This window comes from Sylvia atricapilla, chromosome 3 (genome assembly GCF_009819655.1).
Source record: "Sylvia atricapilla isolate bSylAtr1 chromosome 3, bSylAtr1.pri, whole genome shotgun sequence".
NCBI lineage: Eukaryota > Metazoa > Chordata > Aves > Passeriformes > Sylviidae > Sylvia > Sylvia atricapilla.
This window is the reverse complement of record NC_089142.1, coordinates 4707083-4731629: the sequence shown is the minus strand read 5'-3', so window position 1 is coordinate 4731629 and position 24547 is coordinate 4707083. Positions and strand designations below refer to the sequence as shown.

The 24547-nt window shown below is 42.6% G+C and overlaps 1 protein-coding gene across 1 annotated transcript in view; it reads right to left on the bottom strand.

Moving 5' to 3' along the window:
* Positions 1 to 14249: 14249 nt before the first annotated feature.
* Positions 14250 to 24547, bottom strand: part of CDC5L (cell division cycle 5 like) — a 31040-nt gene continuing 20742 nt past the window's right edge. Inside the window, exons 15-16 of the mRNA XM_066314648.1 lie at positions 15824 to 16036; positions 14250 to 14714 (exon numbers count right to left, since the gene is read on the bottom strand). Coding sequence (XP_066170745.1) covers positions 14610 to 14714; positions 15824 to 16036 — 318 coding nt within the window. The 3' untranslated portion in view covers positions 14250 to 14609. The remainder of the gene's footprint in view (positions 14715 to 15823; positions 16037 to 24547) is intronic.

Genomic DNA, 24547 nt, shown 5'->3' with positions numbered 1-24547 from the left:
AAAACCTTCAAAGCTGTGTTTGGTTTTTCTACTTTCACCACTGGTTGTATGTGGACAGAAAGGTCTTCCTTCAAGGGAACCAATTATTAGACACCTATAGCCTTGGCAGAGATTGAGGCACAGTGATGTGGATCCCAAATTAAGCTGCATGAACAAACACCAGTGACCATCTTGTGCTTGTGCTAACACAAGCACAGAGCCAAGATCTTGCTTGGTACTTGAGAGAGCATTTGAGCCTGGAGCTGTCTCCATTATCCCAGCAAAATGATGCTTATCCACAAAATTCCTCCAGCTTCAGAGGTTGCTGGTGCAGACAACTGCACCTGAATTGCTGAGTGGTCCCTTCTTCGTGGCCAGAAGAAAGGAAGAACAGGTTCCTCTCATCCCACGTGATTGAAGCTACATGTGACCTCAAGTATCATCCAGATAATCTCACAATAATTTTCTTTCATGTCCCTGTGGTATATAGAGAATAAACCCAGGACACACTGTTGAAAGCTGGGATGTAGAACCATTAGTAGCTCTACAGTAAAACTCAACAATGCATCATTTGGTTGTTCTGCTGGGTCTCTAAGCTCTACACCTTGTTATCATTTGAGGACCCCCCAAGGCATCTGCAGGGGCCGTGCACATCCCAGGTTGTAGCACAGAATCTGAAGTGCTTTGGGATTTTGGCAGACAGGTCAGCTCAAGGTTTTTCCCGGTCACTGGAACCAAACCCACAAACCACGAGGAGCAATTGGCTCCAACGTGTTGGGTTGGGTGTTGGAAGTGAGATTGTCCAGGTTAGAGAGTGTGAAGATATGGAGACCACCTTGCTGAGGCTTGGGGACCACCAGAGAGGCATGGGCTCCTGTTTGGGGCCCACCAGTGCCAATATTTTAACCAGTGCTTAAGCAGAAGCTGCGTGACCTGGCAATTCGCCCCACAGAGTTTTCACACGTTTAATTAATTCATCAGGTAATCCCACAGCCGTGGCCCATCAAGGATAAAATTCCCACGGAAGTCCCTGTGCGTGAGCACACACAGGCTCAGGCACATCCAATGGAAAGTGGCTCTCAGCTCCCCAAACCCCGCTGTGATCAAAATGGCCAAAGGAAACACAAATGACATTTTGTTTCTTCCCTGTGAAAAACACTTGCAAAACCCTGACCGGCAAGAATGGATTGCATTTCAGGGACTTGTTTATTCATCTGAAGCTCAAAAGATTTAAGAGTTTAAATAAAACGTCTGAATGAGGCTCTGGGTATGTGAGGCTCTGAAATGCTCTTTTTAAGAGACAGACGCCTGACGCCTTGGAGGAGCTCCTTGGTGGCAGAGAGGGGTTTAGCGGCTTCAGTTGGCTGCAATTAAAGCTGATCAGGGCTGCGAGCTGGTTGACAACACAGAAAATCATGCCCAGTTCAGCCCCCCAAAATGCCTCCCTGTGTCACACATTTGTCACAGCTTTAGCTTCAAATTGCAGCATGAAATACATAGCCCATGGCCAGGTTAGGGGTGAAAATGTTCCTAGGAATTCAGAAACTTTACCAAGCTGTTATTCTGACTGCTTTCCAGATTAAGTCTCCTTTTTTTTTTTCCTTTTCCTTCTCTTTCTTTTGGTTGCTTTAATTTACTAGAGGAAGCAAAAGCAAATAGTTTAATCATAACCATCCCTAGGGGCAATTTAGAATCATTTTCTCATTAGTGCTTATAATATGCAGTATAAGTAATGTTCAATCAGATGGTGGCTACAAAGGCCTGTGCAGACAGTGAAATAAAATGCACGCCAAAGCCAGGAATAGCTGAATGAGAATAATCTTGTCTTTTTGTATCTTGCTCCTTTGCTGGTGGGTGAACAGGATTTCCCCCCCTCCTTTATTCTCTCTCTGGTTTGAGGGAGATGAATCAAACTTTCTGCTAAATAGTAAAATCAAGTTATAGAAGTGGAGAGATTCCAAGACTATTAAGGCTCCAGGGAGTTCAGTCACAGACAGCCAGAGGCAGGAAGTATTTGAAGGGGGAGAAGAAAATAAAAACATGAGGGAGCAGGAAATACGTGCTCCATAAAGATGACTTAACCAGGAGACATGTGTCACACATCCATAAGCAGGGTCCAACAGGAGTACCTGAGGGTATTTTTGGGAGACATAGTAGCTTCAAAGGCTTCTTCTTCCCCAAAATATTCTTAGCCTGAGATGCAATTGCCCCCATCCCCAATATCATCACACCACCTTGTGTGGGTCAGGATTGAAGTCAGATCATGGAAATGACTCCCATTAAAAAACAAGCTATGAAGATTCAAAATGGTGGGGCAGGAAGTTCTTGCACCATCTCTCCTGCCAAAGCTGGCACGCATGGGGTTACTCTCCTGAGTGTAAATGGGTAAATAAACAGAAGCAAAATGCTCATTACTTGGATGGCCACCAGCTTAGTGGTTGCCCTCTTGCTCCTGTTGGGTGGGATGTGCTGCTCAGTGACAACAACAACACTTAAATGGGATCTCATGGATCATCCTGACCATGATGGGAAGCCCAAAGAGCACTGCCTGTGATTCCAGCATAAGCTGAGAGCTCAGGAAGGTAAATTCTTTCCTCTATCCAGGGAAAAAGTCAGTAAGACCCTCAGTTGTGTTCCTCTGTGTATTTCTCAGGAGGCTCTTGGCTTGCTCAGGGTGGTACCTACTGGCTTTGATGGACCTTGTCTGGGAGAAGGGCAAATTCTGGGATTTCCTGCTTTCCAGCTGGCCCAGGGTGATGACTGGGATTAGATATTGTCTCTTGAATAGCTAAGTCTCTACATAAAAAAAAATGTAGTGGCTTCACTTCTCTGTTTTTTATAGGTTGGAAGAGACACTGGTGCTGCTCACAGCATCCACAGAGATCAAAGGTATGAAATTGGACTCCATAGCAAGGGGTTTTGCAGATCGTTTTTCAGGATCATTCAATGACGGTTTGAACCTCCCAAGTTTCACTTAATTCTTCATAACCGAATAAAACCAAAAATTCAAAGTGAAACTCAAACCAGAAATCCACATTCAGCTTGGTTTTGGATGGAAACCAAAGGAAATCATTTAATCCCAACATGGTTTCTACCAGAAGCTCTGCTTTGGTCTGGGTTTGGTTGAAGCTCAGCTTTTGCTTCCCTTTGCTGAACAGTTCACGTAAACTTTGGGATAAGAAGAAACAAATTCAGGAAATACTTGTGTATTTTCCTTTAACTGTTCAAAAATATCCCCTGAATTCTATCAAACACATCAGTTCCATGCAACTCCAGAAAATACATCAGTCCAAACTGTCTGTAAATTGGAAAGAAGAGAAATTTGTCACTGTTTATCTTCAACACAAATACAGATACCCCAGCACTGGAATAACTTGGACATGTATCCTGCATGTTTTTCCCATAGGTGGGGAAAAGACAGCTTCAGAAAATATTATTTGATTTGATAAACAAAAATGAAAGGCTTAATTAATGCTGTAAGCAAGCCTTCTTCTCACTTTTACAAGGTCTGAAGGATGAAAAAGCAGCACATTTGCTGCTACAAGAGACTTGGAGAATTTTTTTCCCCCGAGATCTCAAAAATGATGGCATTATAAAAATGTCCTATTGGGCAACAGGCTTCAAGTGATTAAGCACAAGCCTAATTATTGTCTTATCTCATGGATCATGGCAAGGAAGACTCTTTTAAATAGAAGGGTGTCAGGACTGTTCAGATAGTACATAAATATACTATAGTAATGGGTATGGAAAATGGATATTTCTTATTTTAGTATGTGTTTGTGTAAATCTGTGTAAGGCTTGTCTGGCTCGTATCCTCTTGATCATGAGAACATGGAGCTTCATAGGAAGGGACAAGAAACTATAATTTATGCCTATGGGATGAGCAGTTTTTTAGTTCAGCCAACAATCAGAGGCAGCCTGAACTCAGATGATGAAGTACTTGCTCCTCTGGGCTCAGAGACGAATTGGGGTCTGTACATCTGGATTATTCAAGGCCAGGTTGGACAGAGCTTGGAGCAGCCTGGGGTGGTGGAAGGTGTCCCTGCCCATGGCAGGGGTTGGAATGAAATATCTTTAAGGTCTCTTTCAGCTGAAACCATTCTGTGATTCTGTGATACTACTGTAAACTGGTATTCCCCCTTAGGCATTCTGGGTGGCAAAAATAGTTGTTTACAGAGTTTGGGGTATGATTGTTACTCCACAGGGAGCGCTGGGCATCTGCAAACTGTGTGCTTGGCAAACTCACACCCTGGAGATATTTTGTGGAAATTCCACTCACTGGTTTTTTGGTTGTTTCTCCACAAATTCTTCGTTAATTCATTCTCCACTAATAAATCTTTTAATTGCTCAACCAGCTCTGCAGAAAACAAAAGTACTGTTGGGGGAGCATTTGATTGCAACATTTCTTTCTACAGAAATAATTATCATCTAATAAAGTTGGAAGGAGCTTGGCAGAGTAAAATCCTCCACTGGGATTGGATCCCCTTGAAAAGACTCAAATTAATTTTGCTGTTGCCATGATTTGATTAGATCTTGTTCCACATGTGGTTGAGCTTTAAAACAGAGATTTATATCTGCGCAGCTAACCTGTGCAACAGCACTTGTTGCTCCTTTTAACTTTATTTAATACTCTGAAATGTAGTACATAAGCATATTTTAAAGCTTGTGAAAAAGCAAACCTAAGGAAAATATACAAAATATTGACTCACACACATGATGTTTTTGTGCTTCTCTGCTTACACTGTCTGCAAAAACATCATGTGTTTTGGCCAGGCCATTGTCAGAACAGACAGAGATTAATTACTGCAGCCATTTGTTCTGTTACAGAAAAGATAAAAATAACTCATGACTCATGACAACAGCAGACACTATGAAGCCAAATCCTGCATACTATTTGCCATTTTCTAGCCTCAGCATAGAAGAGATGTGATTTTGAGAAATGACCTGACACTATCTTTGGTCCCTCTGAGGTGTTTGCACAGCCAGGGAAGCCAATGCCTGGCACTGCCTTAAGGGACACACAGATGTGGTTCAGGGGAGGCTGTCCTGCTGCAGGCTGTGCACCTCAAATCCTGGGTTCAGTTTTGGGCCCCTCATGACAAGAGAGACATTGAGGGGCTGGAGCGTGTCCAGAGAAGGATAAAGGAGCTGGGGAAGGGTCTGGAGCACAAGTCTGAGGAGGAGCAGCTGAGGGAGCTGGGGGGGCTCAGCCTGGAGAAAAGGAGGCTCAGGGGGAACCTTCTGGCTCTGCACAACTCCTGACAGGAGGGGACAGGCAGGTGGGGTCGGGCTCTGCTCACAGGGAACAAGGGACAGAACAAGAGGAAATGGCTTCAAGTTGCCCGACAAGAGGTTTAGATTAGACATTTGGAAAAATTTCTTCATGGAAAGGGTGGTCAGGCAGTGGAGCAGGCTGCATAGGGCAGTGGTGTAGCCACCATCCCTGGAAGTGTTCAGAAATTGTGTGGAACTGGCACTTAGGGACATGGTTTAGTGGTGAACATGATTGTGGTGCTGGGTTGATGGTTGGACTTGATGATCTTAGAGGTGTTTTCCAGCCTTTATGATTCTGTGATTCTATAAAAATCCACAGGATGTGCTATAATAAACATGAAATACATAAACATGACATACATGTGTCACCAGTGTGCTGGACCTGGGGTCTGTGTTGTGTGCTCCCTTTCCAGCATGGATTCCGAGGCTTTCCTCAGATGTTAGCAGGGCCCAGGGCAAATTTCTGACATAGTTTTCGTCTTGGGAGAACAAGTTTAATAAGGTCATGGACATAATCCATACAAGAGACAGGAGAGGTGTGGTTTAGTTTCCTGGCACAGATCATAGAATTATAGAATCACAGAATTATAGAATATCCTGAGTTCAAAGGGGCCCACAAGGATTATAGAGTGCAGCTTTTGTCCCTGCACAGGACAAACCCAACAGTCCCATCCTGTGCCTGAAAGCATTGTCCAAATGCTCCTTGGGCTCTTGTCAGGTTTGGTGCTGTGACCACTGCCCTGGGGAGTCTGTTCAGTGCCCAGTCACCCTCTGGGTGAAGAAATTTTTCTTAATGTCCAACCTAAACCTCCCCTAACTCGGCTTCAGGCAGTTCCCTCGTGTCCTGTCAATGACCACCACAGAGAAGAGATCAGTGCCTGCCCCTCCTCTTCCCCTCATGAGGAAGCTGTAGCTGTAACTGAGGTCTCTCCTCAGTCTCCACTTCCCAGGGCTGAAGAGACCTCAGCTGCTCCAGACGTGGCCATGCCCTGCACAGAGCTCCCTGTGACCTCAGAGGGACAGTCAGCGAGCAGGGAGCAGTCCTGGCCTCCACACTCAGGCCTGAGGACTGCTCAGATATTTTTCATTTAATAGTGACTGAATATAATAAACAAAGACAAATCTGACTGAAAGTCTCCCAACATCTTCCTTGAAGTGCTCTTGTCTGTCTGGCCTGGGAAAGGGGTGAAGAGGAGTTGAGTGCCTTGTTGCTACAGTGCAAAACTGGGCAGCTCCTGGTCCAGGCACTGCTGAGCAGCAGAGAATGATGATGATGATTCACATATAGCTGTGCCTGTCCCTTCCCATGTTTTTTATTGGGCCAAGTTGAGGAGTTGAGCCAGAGATGGCCAAAGACCAAACACATCACCTGAGTCCCATCATCTCTGGGAGTGTAGTGATGCCAGACAGAAGGCATCTGAGGTCAGTCCTGCATGTGTTACATGAGCAGAAAAGTATCAGGACTCACTTTTTATTGGTTTGTTTTTTTTTTTTTAATTTTGCTGGCACACATCTTGTGTGTCAGGTCATTCCTTCACACATGCACGTGTGTGCACTTCATTACAGCTTCTTGTCTCCCTCCCTTCCTGCGCCTTGCCCCACTTCCCTGCAGTGTCCTCCTTCCACCCTGGGGCTTGGAAGCTGTGCTCAGCCTCTGCAGGAAAACTGCTTCCAGCTGTGTGCTGTGACAGGCTCTCAGCCGCTGTGCAGCTGTTCCCGGGCTCCTGCTCCTCAAACCAAGGGGATGGGTGGGGAAAGGCTGATCCGTGCTGCTGACTGCCTTCTGAAGCAGTGGCCTGAGCCTGGGTTTGGAGCCCACCCTGTGCCTGAGAGCATCGTCCAAAAGCCCCTCGAGTTCTGTCAGGTTTGGTGCTGTGACCATTTCCCTGGGAGCCTGTTCAGTGCCCAACCACCCTGAGTGAGGAACCTTCTCCGAATATCCAGCCTAAACCTCCCAACACAACTTCAGGCTATTCCCTCGGGTGCTGTCACTGGTCACCAGTGAGGAGATCAGTGCCTGCCCCTCCTCTTCATCTCCTGAGGAAGATGTAAACCACTGTCCTCGTAGGTAGGACGGTGCCTCCCACCCAGCTGACATCTCTCAACCTCTCCTGGCCACGCTGCTATTTGTGGTCACTTTTTGCTTCGTGCTTCCAAGGACATGTGTCTGCCTGGCCCAAGTTGCTCTGTGAACCCTTGTCCTTCTGGCTGATTCAGCAGTTTTTTCAATTACAGTCACAGCCACATGGGCTTGGCTGTGCTCCTGCCATGCCTCGTTCCTGCTGGAAGAAAGGGAGGCAGGCAGACGTTTGTGCATTCTCTGGTGATGCACATTCCCCGTCCTGTGGTCACCGGGTAGCTGTAAAATTAAATCAGATCTTTGCTGTTAACCAAAAGGCATCTGCAATGAAAGGAAGTGAAATGCAGAGCTGGAGGGGTTGTTTTGCTGCTAACAATACATTACAGGACCTGCTAGGAAATCTAATTCACTGTTCTATCCTCACCCACATAATTAAGTCCACCCCCAGCTTAATGTGATTTAGGATTAGGTGGGATATTTTATATTGATTGTAGGTTTAAGGATCTCTTTTTTTTCCCCCTGGATTTTGGTAACATCGCCATTATTAAGAATGACAGACTAAAATCGCCTTAACTTGCAACATGGGAGCTTAGATTAGACCTTTGGAAAAATTTCTTCATAGAAAGGGTGGTCAAACACTGGAACAGGCTGCCTAGGGAAGTGGTGGAGTCACCATCCCTGGAAGTGTTCAAATATTGTGTGGATGTGGCACTGTGGGACATGGTTTAGTGGTGAACATGATTGTGGTGTGGGGTTGACAGTTGGATTTGATGATCTTAGAGGATTTTTCCAACCTTAATGATTCTATGATTCTATAAAATCCACAGGATGTGCTATAGCAAACATGAAACACATACAGTACAATTTTTTCCTGCTGTATAATCCTTCCATGAGGCAGAAAGTGGCCAGATACTCCCATCTTCCTCTCTAGAGACCAGGCAGAAAAGCCAGAGCCAAAAAATTCTGCCTTCACCAGAATGTGGGTACTTTCCAGGTAACACAGTGATGCCAGGGGGTTGATCTCTGGGACTGTCAAAAGTGTGACCAAAGGTCCAGAACTTCCAATCCCAGACAGGGAGGAAATTTGGCATATTCCCTGGAAAGGCACTTCATCATAGCAAAATGACACAGTTGTGTGACTAAACATCTGCTACAATGGGGACAGAAAGTGCTCAGGGCCCTCTGAAGCAATGACCAACCATTTATTATGTGGGGTGAAAACACCTCATGGGTGCTCCCACCAAACTGCTGTTCCCAGTTTTGTCTCATTTTCCTCTAAACTTGAAGCAAGATGACCAGCATTGTCTTTTTTCAACTAAAGCACCAGCAAAATGGGGAACAAAATCCCTCAAAGTCACTGCTGGAGCCAGGACAGGCTGAAGATATAGAAACAGCAGTTTGAAGGGAGAATATCTTTGAATAAACCAGCTGGAACAGGGAGGTGAGTTTCAGAGTTCAGGGTCTTGTAAATATCTGTGTTCTCCACCTTTCTAATAATGAAAGACCCCACCTCTTCCTAGACCCTTGGAAGCACTTGGCAGGGGCACAGAACAAGGAGGGATAAGCCTGTTCTGTGCTAGGGATTGATTTGGTTGAGTCAGAATTAAGAAAAAAAAAGAGGGAGAACACAACCTAAGGAATAATTTAACTTTTATTCGTAGCTATTTTATGGTCTGCCATGGAGCTTAATTAATGTGGTCAGTAAACTCACTCTTTTTTTAAGACCCAGTTACAGTGATGGTCCTGCCCAAGCCCTAGGATAATTCATGAACAATTATAGATAAGAGAGAGACAGCTTTGAAATCAATGTTTTACACAAGAGCCAGATATTATAAAGATCAATGCAATAATTAGGTTTTAAAAAAACAAATATATCATACAGTAGAATTACTTCAGGGGTGCCTTTGTGTCTGAGGTTCAACCAGTGGATTCTTTTAATCAGAATTAGTTCTGGAATAGATTTTGCTGGCTATAGAGCTAAAAACGTAATCCTGGCTGGCTCATTCAGCTTTATTAAGCATTCATGACTATTTTTCAAAAGAGGATCTCTTTCTTCTCTTGACAGAAAGGCTCATCAAATACAGACAGGAGATGATAGGAAAGGAAATCTCAGCTCCATTGAAGCTGAAGCCAAATCTCCCATCGAATTCACTGGGGCCACCTAAACTTTGTAACACACTTAAAAATGCTACTGACCTGTTAATTATACAACACAGAGCCCACATTTCTGCCCTGGGAGGGGAGAGGCAGTGGGAGGAGAAGAGAGGAACCTAACACACACATCTGTCTGATCCTGTGAGGCATTTACCAGTAGCATGTACTTGGCAAAAGACGTGATGTATGAAGTGAATAAATAATAAAACAGTCTGTGTCTCCTTGTGTCGCAATTAGTGAATGCTTTCGATGCACATAAATGATCCTAAAAGACGCTCTTGCATTTCCTTTGAGGAATCCTTGAGGAATCCAAACACATCGGCACCACGGTTGTAACTTGGAAACCTGAAAGTCATCGAATGAGGCAGACTCCGTCTAATCTGATCTGCGAAAAACCTTTGCAAGACTTTTCCAACCCTGACACTAAGGCATCTCTCAATAAATTACAGTAAACCCAGACAACACCCTCCAAGAACTGGCAAACAATCAAACCCACTATGAGTAATCACACCAGCAGCAGAAGTGATGATGTAAAACACTGCTCATACCCACTCCTTTACCTTTTCACCTACTGTGTGCATCACAGTCATGCCTGAGGCAGCAGGAATTGGTTAAAGCCACCTCATTTAAATACATAAAAAGCTAATGAGGCTTGCTGGAGGGGAGATGACTCACCAAAAGGCCTGCATGTAACCAAAAAAGTGAAGTTCCTCTTTTTCCACCCACAGCTACTCCCCTTTACTTCAAAATTCTTAAGGTCTCAAAACTGCTTATGTGGAACTTTCAAAGGGTGAGACAACTGTGTGTACTCAGTGGACATACAGGGCTGCATCGGTTTAGATATGTGTCAAATGTGTCTTTTGAAGTCTTTTAAATTGTCTGATTTCACTCCTAATGTCAGTGCAAGCCTTCAAGACCAGCAGAACTAGGTATTTTTTGTTGGTAAGGAAAGGTAGAAACTGGAGGCCTGGAAAGGCAGAGCACACGGTCTGGAATCAGTTACAGGGACACTTTGCCTTGAGATGAGTATCTGGCTATTTTCCAATGAGCTTTTCATTCAGCTAGGAAAATGGGGGCAATGCTATTTGATACTCCACTTTTAAATCCTGCCTGGGAGACAGGTGTTGCTTTGAACCCACATTATGGAAGATAACTGCAAGCTGGATTCCAGAGATGAATGTGAGGCAGATTAAGTCCAGACCACAATAATCTCTCTTCTCCAGCAACATCACTGACCGAGGATACTGAAGGCAAGCCAAAGTTCACACACTGGTTTATGATACTGTTAGCAAGTCTGCAGCCAAAACAAAAGTTCAAACATGGGTTTTGATGCATTTTATTTAGAAATCTATGTTCAGGCCATGATGACAAAAAACAATGAATTTCCAGCGTTTTCATCAGGGGCACGGATCCAGCTGAGTCTGTCAGAGGACCTAATTGTGGGTAGTTACCTCATGTCAGCTGCTGGCCTTGGAGCACCCAGCCCATGTTTCACACTCACTTTAGGCAGACAATGAAGTGGGACATTCTCTGACAGAAGCAATCACAGAACCGTAAAGGTCTGAAAAGACCTCTAAGATCATCAAGTCCAAACATTAACCCAGCAGTGTCAAGCCCAACACTAACCCACGTCTCTAAGCACCGCATCTACACGGCTTTTGAACACTTCCAGGGGTGGTGGCTGCACCACTTCCCTGCGCAGTCTGTTCCAATGCCTGACCACCCTTTCAATGAAGACATTTTTTCCAATATCCAGTTTAGCCCTCCTTGGTGTAATTTGAGGCTACTTCCTCTTGGCTTATCACTGGTTCCCAGGGAGAAAAGCCTGACCCCCACCTGGCTGCATCCTCCTGCCAGAGAGTTGTGGAGAGCCAGAAGGTTCCCCCTGAGCCTCCTTTTCTCCAGGCTGAGCCCCCTCAGCACCCTCAGCTGCTTCCTAGTGCTCCAGATCCTTCCCTAGCTCCATTGCCCCTCTTTGAACAATATCTTGCCTCACTTCCACCTTCATTTTCATTTCCTACCAGGAAATGTGGCCCAACTCATATCTGTCCTGTACAGGGGATTGGACAGTCCAGCTGGATTAACATATTTTAACCCAGATGTGCTGCCCCAATGCTTGTCGCAGCAAACAAGGGTGCAAAAGGCAAACAAGCAGCAACAGGCAAAGACAAGATGCTCCTGCTGGCGCTGGAAGTGTCTTTGACAGGCAGCCAGAGAACTCTGGTGTGTCTTGGCCACTGCTGGCTGCCGTGACTAATTACAGTGTTACACAGTGCTTATTTCTCTGGAGATTTGCCATGTTTGGAGGAGCTGGCTTCAGCTCTGTTGGATTTCTCACAGGGAACCTCCTGTGACTCTGAGTAGTCTCCCCCTCACCTCGAGTTCATTCTCTCTGTTATCTGCTGGGTATGGATGAGACACCCAGCTGTTATAATTTAGACCCTTGGCTTTCCCAGGTACCTGAATCCAACTCAATTGAAGTAAATGACAGCCTTATCAACCCCACGGACTTTGAAGCAGGCTCCAGCTACGGGATTGATCCAATATGTATATGCCAAGTCTGATTCCAGGAAGGGAGGAAAATCATCAGCTGAAATTATTTAAAGGCTTGCAGATATATCTTGGCATGCTGAATGGAAATGGAGGAATTTCTCGGGGAGAACGTTAAATAATTCTCAAAATAATTGTTAACACACACAGCACAACCCCCATCCCACTTCTGTCAACCAGGTTAGAGTTTCCCCACTTTAGTGAAGTGTCCATGAGTTTGCATTGTTTATGGTTATACTTATTATTGTTCTTGGAAAAAAAGGTCAAATCAGTGGCCAGATTCAGAATTTTAAAATAAAAATTTGTTGTCAAGGTGTGCTGGTCATTCTTGTGTCCACCAAACATTTGCACTTAGAAGCCATTTGGAAAGGTTCAAGGAGTGCTGTTCAGGACATAAACTATACCCAAGAAATAGATCTGGCAAGCCTGAGCTCCATCATCACCTGCAGCTGGAAACACTGACATCTACCAGCATCCAAATTTGCTTGGATAAACTTCCCAGACACTCCAGTTTAAGATGCCACACCTGAATAATCTCAGGATGTTTAAGCCAGGCTCTGCTGCTCCATTCACATCATTCTTAAACCAACAAATGCACAGAGTACCCTGGGTGAAGCTTTTGGGGTAATTTCAGCAGATCTATGACTGGCTGCCCTAAAGCAGGTAAAGAGCTAAAGCAGGACACAGCCAAGCTCTATGTAAGAAAAGAGATTTCGTTCGTTTTTTTTTTCATAACTGAGATAGAAACTGCAGGATAAAACCTCTGACTAAAGACAGGGAAATCTGTGAACCTGCCTAAGTGTTGTGAGAACAAACTATTGCAGAAACACCGAGCAAACCTCCTGGAGGTACTTCTCAAATAGAACTACCTTGTGCCTCCTGCAATTAATGACTCGTTAACTGCACACATTTCAAGAAAAAAAAGTATTTTGTGACTGATCAGTCCTTCTGATTTTGTCATTTAAGCAATTTAAGGCAGTGTTTAAATACCTGTCTAGCTCCAAAGCTGTCAAAAATACAGGGCACATCAAAGAGGCTCTGCTGCAGCCCTAAAAGGAAAGGAAACAATTGTAGTTGTGGTATTGGTAAACCTACAAGGGTTTCTCTGTTAATATCTCCAGCTACCACACAACCACAAAAACTGACATGATATGCCATGATTTTTTCTTTTGGGTATAACCATCCAAGCTAAAATACCCCATATGCTACAAGATTGATGCTTAATACTTCGTTCCAGATGTGTTCTGGCTTAGTTAAATATTTAACACATTTCTAGAAGAATGTAGTCTATAATTGCATTAATACTTCAGAAGAATGATGTCCTGGTGAGTAAAGGGAAAGATATTCCAAGGCTGGCTGTGTCCTGACTCCTGTCAGTGATCAGCAGGACTCACCCAGCTTACATTTAAAAAAATCTGATAATCATTGATCACCATGGATGGCATTGACAAAACTACACAAGCACATCCCTGACACGTTACTGTTCCCCAGTAACATTTCCAAGGCCTAAGCAAAGTGACACTGTAATCTGGTAAAATTCCAGACAGCAAAATCCCCATTTAAATTTCAAATATAGCCAAGCAAATTTACATGATGCATGTTACTGGATGTATTTAATTACTGGATTTTGTGCTGTTAACAACAGTTTTGCCTTTATCCCTGTGCCTTTCAACAAGCCAAAAGACCCAAAGTGTAGGCACATTCCTGCCTTTCCCTAATTCCACCCTTACCCTTCAGGATAAAGCAGTGAAACAGTTAAATCCTGTTGAGATGTGGTGAAATAAGAAGAGGAGCAAACACAGAGCTTCCTTCCCATCCCACACCATGGACAACGAAGCAGATGATTTATGAAAGTTAATACTCAGAAAATTTGACAGTACATTTTCTGCTGAAACCTATGGCTCCATTAGGCCATGCTGAGTGTCTTTATAAAACTTATCCCTACCATGGTTCCAGGATGGGGAGATTATGCCAGTATGATCCTTAGAGTACCTTGATAAAGCTGTGAGTGTTTATTCACAGGCACAGAGAAGAGTTGGGAACATGGTATTTATTACCTGGACAACAACTATCCTGCACAGGTAATTCCTATTACAAATTAATCATGGAAAATAAAGGCAGTAGTAGGGGGAAGGGAAGACCAAAAACACAAAGGAGGGCTGGGATGTGTGAAGATTCAGTTTTAGTTGAAAGACAGACATTATTACTTCACTGTTTTTAAACATTCCAGGTTTATTCAAAAGACATTATTCTGCATGTATCTTACAGATCTTAAAACTGGTAAAACACTAGGAATAACGTGATAACCCTAGCAAATGAAGACATGGCTAAAATCATACCAGAGTGATTTCTCTTTTCTTTCAATAAAATTTGGGACATTTCAATCCCATTCTTAACACTGGCCAGAGCTATTCACACCTACAGCATTTGGAGTAGTCCACTGAAGGAACAAAACTTGACAAGATGGAAACAGCAGACTACACTTGATTTCTGCAACTGCTGGCAAAAGCTGCTGGAGAAGTATCTGCACACTTCAGAAATGTTACATCAGTGATGGATGGAATTTTGTGCTTTAATACTTTGCTTGAAAAGTCTCTTTATCCAACATGAAGTCAGCAAATCTCTGCTGGAGCTCCTTTTCTCTCTCCTGCTGTCGCTGCACATCTTCCTTCAGACACTGTAAGGAAAACATCATTAAACAACCAGGCAGTTGTCCACCAGTCACACCCATGAAGACCATTAGCAAAGGCTGTGTTTTAGTTCCTCCAGAGGAAGAGCTCAGAATTAAGACAGAACATTGCTGAAATTACTTACTTTAAATACAGATGTAAAACAAGAGCAGTGGATTTGAACTATCAAGAATCACAGTTATCATACTTCAAATGTCAAGTAGCTCACACTGCTTTTGACAGCAGCTAAGATCAAATGCTTCAAAACAAGAGATTTCGAATTGGAACTTTGCCATTCACTAAAAACAGGTGCTATTAGCAGCTATCAAGTGATTTAATATGATTTAACTGTTATCTTTCACTAAATCAATGAATCACTTCTGAGTCTGCAGACACATCTATCAGCATTTTTAAATCATCTTCATAAAATCAGTTTTAAGAACTGATGCATTTTATCTTTCTTATAACAAGTGTTTGAGAATATTTAAGCCTCAATGGAAGCCTCTGTTCAGGAGGAAAAACACATTACAATAAAAATTATGCTCAGGTGAACACTTCTTCCTTGGAAAGAAAGGCTGGCACTGGCTCAAACCTAGGACTGAGTCTTGATTAAAGGCTGTCTCATTAGCTGAATAGGAGAATATCCTGGAAATGCTTAAACTAAGAAAAGTGGCTCCAAGACAATTGACTTCAGGTATATGCCAGCATTTAGTCCATTGACTTATAAGGAAGAAGGAGATTTTAGACAAGTTTTACATTTACCCAAAGTTCTAATAGTAATTAAACCCAAAACAAACCAAATCAAGAGAGAGATGGAACTCGTGCTGATACACATTGCAGAAGACTTATAAATCAACCACACAAGGAAATAAAAAACCCCCAAAGTTAGAGAACACACTGCCAGATTAGTCCCAGTCCCAGATATGTGTATCACAGAACCTTTGATACTTAAGTAAAAGACAGATGAATCTGGTAACAGCCAGAAGTATGAATTTAAGAGAACACTAAAAACTTGATACCAACTGAGGCTGTGAGGCTCAGAGCTTGTGCTTTGTAAAAACACCTTTTCCCTGAGGTGCCTGTGTGCGAGCTCAGGTCCTGGATTTTGGATTCTCACCTCCAGTCTCCGAGGGATGGCAGCATCCTCGTGTTTCTTGAGCTCCTCGAAGGTGCGCAGCTCCAGGTGCGCCTGCTCGATCTGGTCCCACAGGTCGTTCAGCTGCTTGATCAGCCCCATTGCCCGAGACTGGTAACCACCAAGGAGGATCTTCAGCTTCTTCTCCATCTTGGCAGCCCTCTTGGCTTCAGTGGTCATGTGGCCTCTGTTGATCTGCCAGAAAGAACCCAAAAGCTGTTTTAGTAACCCAGAACTTAAAAGTCAAGAGGGGAAAAAAAAAAGATAGTAAAAATGTATCTGTGGAATTGTGTTGAGTCGATCAAGTTCTTTGATTTCTATTAAAAGAACCATACTGCACGTTTTACAACAACTAGACTTTTGAATTAAAATTTTTATAATAGACATCATACATTCCTAAAATTGTAATCCAGACAAAATCCATAAACAGACAAGTGACACAAATTACAAAATTCTGTCAACTGAGACACAACACCAATAATTGAACATATTTGTATTAGCAGGTAATAAATGTTATATAAAACATTTATAAATAGCAAAGATAATAGAAGTCTTTGTGCATTTTTCCACCTGGGGTAAAATTAAATGAGCACTAAAAGAATGAAATAGCCATCAGAATTTTTAAGGCCTGGAAGAAGGATCAAAGAAACCTTTAACACTGAATCCCAATCACAAATGGCCTAAAGAAGAAGATTAGATTACATTAAATATCTGGAAGAAATTGTTCCCTGTGAGGGTGGTGAGACCCTGGCACAGGTCGCCCAGAGAAGCTGTGGCTGCCCCATCCCTCAGAGTGTTCAAGTTTAGGTTGGATAGGGCTTGGAGCAACCTAGGATAGTGGAAGGTGTCCCTGGCCCACGACAGGGGTTGGAATGAGATGATCTTTACAGTCCATTCCAGCCCAGGTCATTCTATGATCCTATGAAACCAAGAAAGAACACAGGCCTCCACCACAGAGCACTACTGTGGAGAGGTGCAACAGCTCACATCTCTGAACGGGGATATAAAGTTCCTTGTTGAGGCTTTTTTAATGCTATTTCCTTAAAAAAAACCAAAACCAACAAAACGAAATCCTTCTTTTTTTAGAAAGGATTGTGTGAAGAATGCCAAGCTCAAGGAAAAAGGAATCAAACTTCTCAGACTTTGATTTTTGCCACACTTAATAATATATTAATGCAGGACATGAAATATAATATGAAAGTTTCTGAAGTGTTAAAGTATAAAAGCCTAACTCAGAAGACAGTGTCTGAGTCACCAATCCTTGCCTTGTTTCTTTAAAAATCAAAGCTTTGCTGGTGAACATTCTCACATACAAAGAAATTACCAATAATCAACCAAAATACAGAACCTTTTCATTGCTACAATTACTCAATATATAATTTATTACCAATGAAAAAGAACTCATTTGGGAAGGAACTACTGAGGAGAGATCTGCCCTTCACAGTGATAACTACAGTCAGCCATCACAGTCTTACACACCAAGGTACTGCAAAGTGCATTTCATCAGCTTTCCAGCCCTCCAACGTACTGAAGTACCCTCTGTTACACAGCTGCAAGTTTCTGTAACGTGCCCTCCTACTCCTTAACAATTTACTCACTCATTTAGAACAGTTTTAGTTGGTGGTGCAGAGATAAACAAAGTGAATGGTCAAGGGAGCAAACTGTTAATGGGTGAGTGAAAGAGAAATCTGACTTTCTGAGCTGTCTAGTTTGCTCCTGGGGAGAGCGATGCAGACTGCTACGCTTTTCAAACTCTGTTTGCAATGCAGACTTCAGCTATGCCCAAGGTGCTTTAAGCATACAGAAAGGCGCCTCTTTTTCAATATTTATATAAATCTAGAGAAAATTAAATAAATAGATTAGGGATTTGTGAGGATACTCTCTGATGGAAAAGTATGAAAGCTTTAAATGTCCTCATTGGTAAATAATATGCTATTACTGCAACAACAAATACAGCTGTGCGGTCAATGAACTATTTTCCAATTACTGTTTCTTGGATGAAAAATGTGTCCTGAGCACCACTGACATTTAGAGATCATGGAATAGATGGATGTGACAGCAAACAGAATTTTGTTTGCTACAGAGGCCTAACATAACAAAGATCAATCGTCCACTTTGCTCCCAGCATTACAGACAATGTAGAGTATGGTTGGTGTGAAATGAAACTCCCATCACAATGTCACTCTTCAGAGCAGGCTAAAAAAGACCATTTAGAGAAGTTCCACTGTCCTGTCACCCTGAGTAAAGATCTTATTCTTTACTGTGAGGGTTGTGAGGCCCTGGCACAGGTTGCCCAGAGATGTGGCTGTCCCATCCCTGGAAGTGTCCAAGGCCAGGCTGGATGGACCTTTGGGCAACCTAGTCTGGGAGAAGGTGTCCCTGCCCATGGCAAGGGGTTGGAATGAGCTGAACTTTAAGATCCCTTCAAGCCAAACCATTCTGTGATCTCTCAACAACCTAATTTTCTAATAAAATGTTAAACACTGAGTACCTGAGGACATAAACACAGTTACCAGCACTATCCCTACCATACAAAAAAGGGACTGATCAGTGTGGTCACAAGTCTCCTGAACTATCCCCATGTTCCAAGCATGGAACATGGTATCACCAAATATCACCAGCAGAGAGGTAGTAGTGGCTTGGTCTCCCACTTTCACACTCTTCAGCTGGGATACTCTTTGCTTGGCTTTAGACACCAACATCTGAGTTTGTCACAAAAGGTCTTTCTGTCATCAGGAGAGAAACTGGCAACTCCAGGGCATGGCTCATCTGATCCAGGGCCTTGGGACAAGATTAAATACTCCACTGAAGAGCTCTTCACTGACTGATGGGAGCACAAACTTCTTTGTTCAGACACTGTTATCCAAGATCAGGGAGATCAATCCCACCCTGAGTGTGTACTGTCTTAAAAGTGTTAGATACACAAGGCATTTCTAAATGTGAAGCTTTTAACAAAGCCAGTTCAAGTCTAATACTTATTACAGTGTCAAACTGACTATTTAGGCACTCTTGAAATTTTCAGACAATGAGAATTGGACTTAAAATTTCTGAGTTGGTCTGGATACTGGACTCTTAACTACTAGAGCTCTTTAGGTTGTATGCTGCTATATCACTTTTCTACTCAGCTCCTTATCCATCTTAGACTATCATAGGCCTCACTGCTGTAAGAAGAAAAAAAAAACATGAAAAAGAAAAGAAAAAAGCCTCTCAAATACCAAAACCCAGAAATAACAGTCCTTTCTTCCTTCTCTGCTTATGGAGAAATGTGAACACTCACCACCTTTTCCCCTCCCTCCCAACTACAAAATTTTAGGACCTACTACAAAAAGGTCAAAAGGAGGTCTCAGCTTTTGTAACAAATACTATTTATTAAAAATTGCTGACTGCTGCATTAGTGCCAACAACTGCATATAATTTCAGTTCAAGCTTCATAAAATTTTAAGGCTCAGATACCAAGCTAAAAATTCCAAGCAGTTATAAAGAGGTGTGTTTAAACAGTAGTCTACATTATTTGCTTAAAGCAAAGAAATAGATTTGAGTAAAATCTGACAACCATTTCCCCCTGAACCTAACAGAAAGAGTAAAAAGACATTTGAAAGATTTCTCCACTTATTTATTTTGTACTGTTCCTTAGCCAGCTTTGGTTCTGCTGACTTTTATACCAGCTACAGCAAAATGAGAACAGCATGTACAGACACGAGGTAAGATGATATATGATGTTAAGGCAAGTGTGAGAGCCTCATCCTATCCCAAACCTCTGATGTAAAAGCCGTCCCTCATGACTCGTAAAGTGGTGTTCAGTTTTCAGTACTGCACTAGAGAACCAAGGAAGAGAAACCAAAACAAGCAGCAGACAAAAGAGCCAAAAAAGAAACAGACATAACCAGAGGTTTATAAAACATGATCTAGAAAAGGGAGACTGACTGGAAAACCAGGGTTTGTTTGGTTTGTTTGGTTTGTTTTTCCCCTGCCTAGCAAAAATAGAGAAAAAAGAAGAAAGAGAACACCTGCTTTAAATATCACAATGGTTTTTGTGAAAAATTCATCTGTTCTTACAGCTACTGAGAAAGGAAGAGGGACTTAAATCTGGAAAGAAAATTTTAGATGTTAGTTGTAAGGTTTAACTAAGGACAATGAAGGACAGAAAAGGACTCCTTTATGAGAACAAACATCCACTGGGAAAGATTTAAGAAAAACTGACCCTGAGAAAGGAAGAGCTCAAGTGCCTTAAAAATTGCATTTTCAGAATTCTCATCTCATCAGGTCTACTGAGGACACCCCTCCTCAATTCCAAGGGCTTTTTCGCTGTACTGACTGGTTTGTTTTCCTTCCCTTTAACGTGGAGCTTCTGGTAATCCCTGAACAGCATTAAGCTCTCTTGTCTTTTAACTGATCTCCGTAATCATGCTGGATGGATTAAACAAACATGGAAGAAAAACTGCTGCATGTTCTGAACAGAGCCACAGTCAGAGTAAACCAACCTGTTCCGTGACCTTGGAGAATCAACATCATCACAAAGCTGCCTCGCTTGTGCAGAGAAATCCTCTGCCAGCTTCAGCCACGCTGGCTGAGCAGGGCACTCCTGGAACATACATAGGGCTACTCTAAACCTTACTGTAACTTCCTTCCTCACCTCAGACCCACATGTGGCCCTCCCAAATTCAGTTCTGCTGGCAGGAGATGGATTGACTTAATTGGAATGGCAGGTTTGTGAGCTTAGCCCATGCTGGCTCAGCTGCAGTGTCTGGGGTGAGAGCCCTCAGCTGGACAGCAGCTTGTGCTCCAGGCCAGGCACCTCCAACCACTCCAGGGACAAGACTCTCACACTACAGAATCCTCTGGCCATGCTGGGCTCATCTGCTTCTACAAGCTTATGGCGCAGTCAACAAGAGCATGTTTTTATTTTTAAAGTCATTAATTTCTCTACTTGAAAATGCTTGTTCAGTTCTAAGCTCTTGGACAGAATTCTCATTTTTTTGGCTTGAAACACTGTTACATCTGTCTAGAGTTTGACCTGGCAAAACCCTCTGTAGAGCCCTGCCTGAGTTACCCCCAAGTTAGTAAAAGGTAAGTAGGTAAGTCAACTCTCGTGGAAACTGAGGCTTGAAGTTAGTATATACCAAAGCTGCATGTCCAGTTTAAACAATGTGGCCTCAATCTGTAAAGAACATGAGCTCAGCTCATTGACCCAAACCACTCCATGGGCTTGACATAATTTCACATTTCTGCCGTGACACTAGCGATCACAGAATCTGAGAACGGGTTGGGTTGGAAGGGACCTGAAAGATCAAATCATTCCAACCCTCCAGCCATGGGCACCAACACCTTCCACCAGACCAGACTGCTCCCAGCCCAAGTCCAAGGCCAACCTGGCCTTGAACACCTCACCTCCAGTAAGGTGCTTTACTTAATGTACAAGGGAGGATGAGGACCACGAAGTAAAGGTGCTGATCAAGATCAGAGCAGTCAAACAGAGACTGAGCTTGTAGCTGTTAAGATATGAAAAAGCAGAAATCAATTCTAATTGGCTGGGATCACACAAATTTTTATGGAAATATTCACTTTAAAAAATCCTCAACTTAAAGCATTGCTAGTAAGCAACTACAACCCTCCAACTGAAACTAGACCAGTTCAGAGCTTGCATAGCAGTATAAAACTGCCTTTTCCCAGTTTAATAGGGGAGCCTCAGATAAACTTTATACTGTACTTTGTTCACATAGATCCTGAACCATTATGACTTACTGGTATCTGCAGAACACCATTCTCTCTACTCACAGCTAAATTTATTGACCCAAGAGCATGTATGTTCCAGAAATTACAATGACTTGTCTTTAAACACCATGAGTCAGTGTGACTGTTGAGTAAAGACAATACAGGGTATATGAAAAGCAAGTGCTCCTACAGCATCCAACCACCTAGAACCAAAATAATCTAGAAAAGTTACTGTGTAAGTCAGCAGTCACTGCTGATCTACAGCCAGGACATTGAAGTCCACTTAGATTTTTATTTGGGAACTGCTTCTAAGACCAGCAGTTTTATGAGTGACACCCATATATGCTCCCTACAAAGAAAGGAGGTTGCACTGAGGTGGGTGTCAGTCTCTTCTCCCAGGTAATGAATGACAGGATGAGAGAAAATGGCTTCAGATTGTATCAGGGGTGGTTTAAACTGGATATTAGGAAAAGATTTTGTTACTGAAAGGGTTGCCAAGCATTAGAACAGGCTGCAAAGAGGATTGGTGAAGTCACCATCCCTGTAACTGTCCAAAAAAATGTGTGGATATGGCACTTGAGGACATGGTTTAGAGGTGAACAAGATTGTGGTACAAGGTTGATGGCTGGACTTGGTGATCTTTTCCAAATTTAATGATTCAAGGATCCTACCTCAATCACAGCAGAAGGATGTCTAGAAGATAATAGTTTATTGTGAAAAATGAGTGACTTATTTTTACCAAACTTTTTTGGAAACTCTCTACCACTCATTGGGAAAGAAAAACCTTGCATTAAGATCACAGACAGCCAACACCCACCAGAGGCCAAGATCTTTGATTAACCACAAGCAAACACAGGCTACTGCAATGTCTGAGGAGGTCACAGGGCAGCCAGCACAGTGTAATTACCTTTAAACAGTACCCCTGCACACCCAGAGTGCCTGCACTGGTCTCTTCCAGAGGCTGACAAGGTTGTGAAAGCTCAGGCAATAAAGTAGCTGGCAAAGGGCCTGGTTCCCTCTCAGTACAGCAGATGCCCCATGGTGATCCTGCAGGAGTCAGTTCTGAACAGTGAGGGTGTGCAAAGGCCTTTGCAATGAGAGGTTTGTCAATGCTGAACTTTATTTCTAAGCTAAGTGACCAGATTCTGAACAATCTGACAGTGAAAACCTCTGATACCTCTCTGCTGTGATCCTCTGGTGCCAACTACATTTCCAACAGATCTTATTAAAAGCAGTGCATTCCACAAATGCAAGACATTAGCACAAAACATGCGACCATAAAAGCAACGATACTCAGGATTTTCACTGTATTTTAGATTTGTGACTAATTTCTCTGTTCCCAGTCCTATAAAATCTCTTACTTTCCCCAGTTGCTTTCTGAGTACCAGCACACCTGAAAATGCAAAAGAAACTGCAAACTTTAGCACATAAACTAGAGAGAAATCAAAAGACAATCTCCAATAAACTAAGTGATACACCCTGCAGCAAAGTACCTGCAACCTATAAAACTCCAGCTAAGCAAGTTGTTTTTAATCTGAATTAATTCAGAGGATTTGGGCTGCAACTAAAAGCAAACATCAACATTTCAGTAAATCATCACCTTGATGTCTCTTGGATACTGCAAAGAATAGTTAATTTACTGTATTTTGCATATACAGTGTACCTTGAACTTTTCCCCTGTAGGCTTCCAGTGGCATTTATAATTTAGTAATCAACTGAAATGATAATGTTAACTACCACTATTTTAATACAAGTATTTGTATGCTGCAAGTCAACTTTATTAACTGTCTTCAAAGGGAAAGTAAAGATGGCAGGAAGTTTCTATATTGTGAACTACAAAGAGAAGCAACTAGGTTGTTAAATAGATGCCTTTACTATCTCATTTCATCTTACAATGTTCCCAGTTTAACATATGTTAGAAGGAATGCTTTTCTTTATAAGTGTATTGTCTGGAAGAGAAGGGAGCAAAGGGTATTTCAGAAAACTGAAGCAGTTACTCAACACAACTGCAAGCATCAGAAAACTTCAATTTCTGAAATCTCTTGCTCTGCAGTGTAGCCTAGCCTTGGAAAAATACTCTGGATTTCTAGAAGCTACTGGAAAGATCAGAAAATTCCACAAATCTAAGGTGTACCAGAGACACATACTGAGGTCACAGGGATTCACTTGCATAGACCTGCAACTCCCCATCTGTAATGCAAGTACACATACTAGTCTTCTAACACTCTTAACCCACGTTAAGTAACACATTCAAGGAGTCCAAAACCCTCAAAACAACACAATGAAAGATATTACTAATACACAGCAGTACATCCCAACATCAGAACTACTGATGAGCTGTGCATTATTGATGATGCCTGGACAGGATACTCAGCCAAACAGAAGCTCTCCACAACGGCTCCACTTTGCCTTCTTAAGATCATCAATAACAGCACAAATCTGTTTGTGATATCAGCATCCATTTGAGAAAGATAAATACCATGTCAACATAGGCTGCCACAACTAAACCACACAGGCAGTGAGAACAGGACAATTAGAGGAAGATGAGTGTGTGTCCACACCATCAATTCAGCCAGGAATCTCTGAGAGACAAAGACAGACCCAGAATTGATTTTTTTTTGCACAAGATCTGCAGGGTATCAGCAGTCCCAAATGGAAGTGTTAGACAGTGATTTCCCCATGTGCAGCTGTGGCAAATATCAGTACACTCTCATGGTTTTTTTCCCTAACAGTCTTAGTGCACTATAAAGGGGAAAGAGCAGCCTCCAAAACTGACCAACATCAGCTGCTGTTGCTGGCAAACTGTTTTTCAGTTTCTAGTCTTCTCTCAAAAAGAGCTAAGAGTACAAGCAAGTGTCTTGAGGTACTGAAAGCTAAGCTAATAGCCCTGCTTTTCATTAAGCTTGTCTGATACTTCCCATTAAAATATCTATTTCAACTGATATTACTTTCAGACAATTTTCCTTGAAAAAACATTAAAACTAAGGTGGGTTT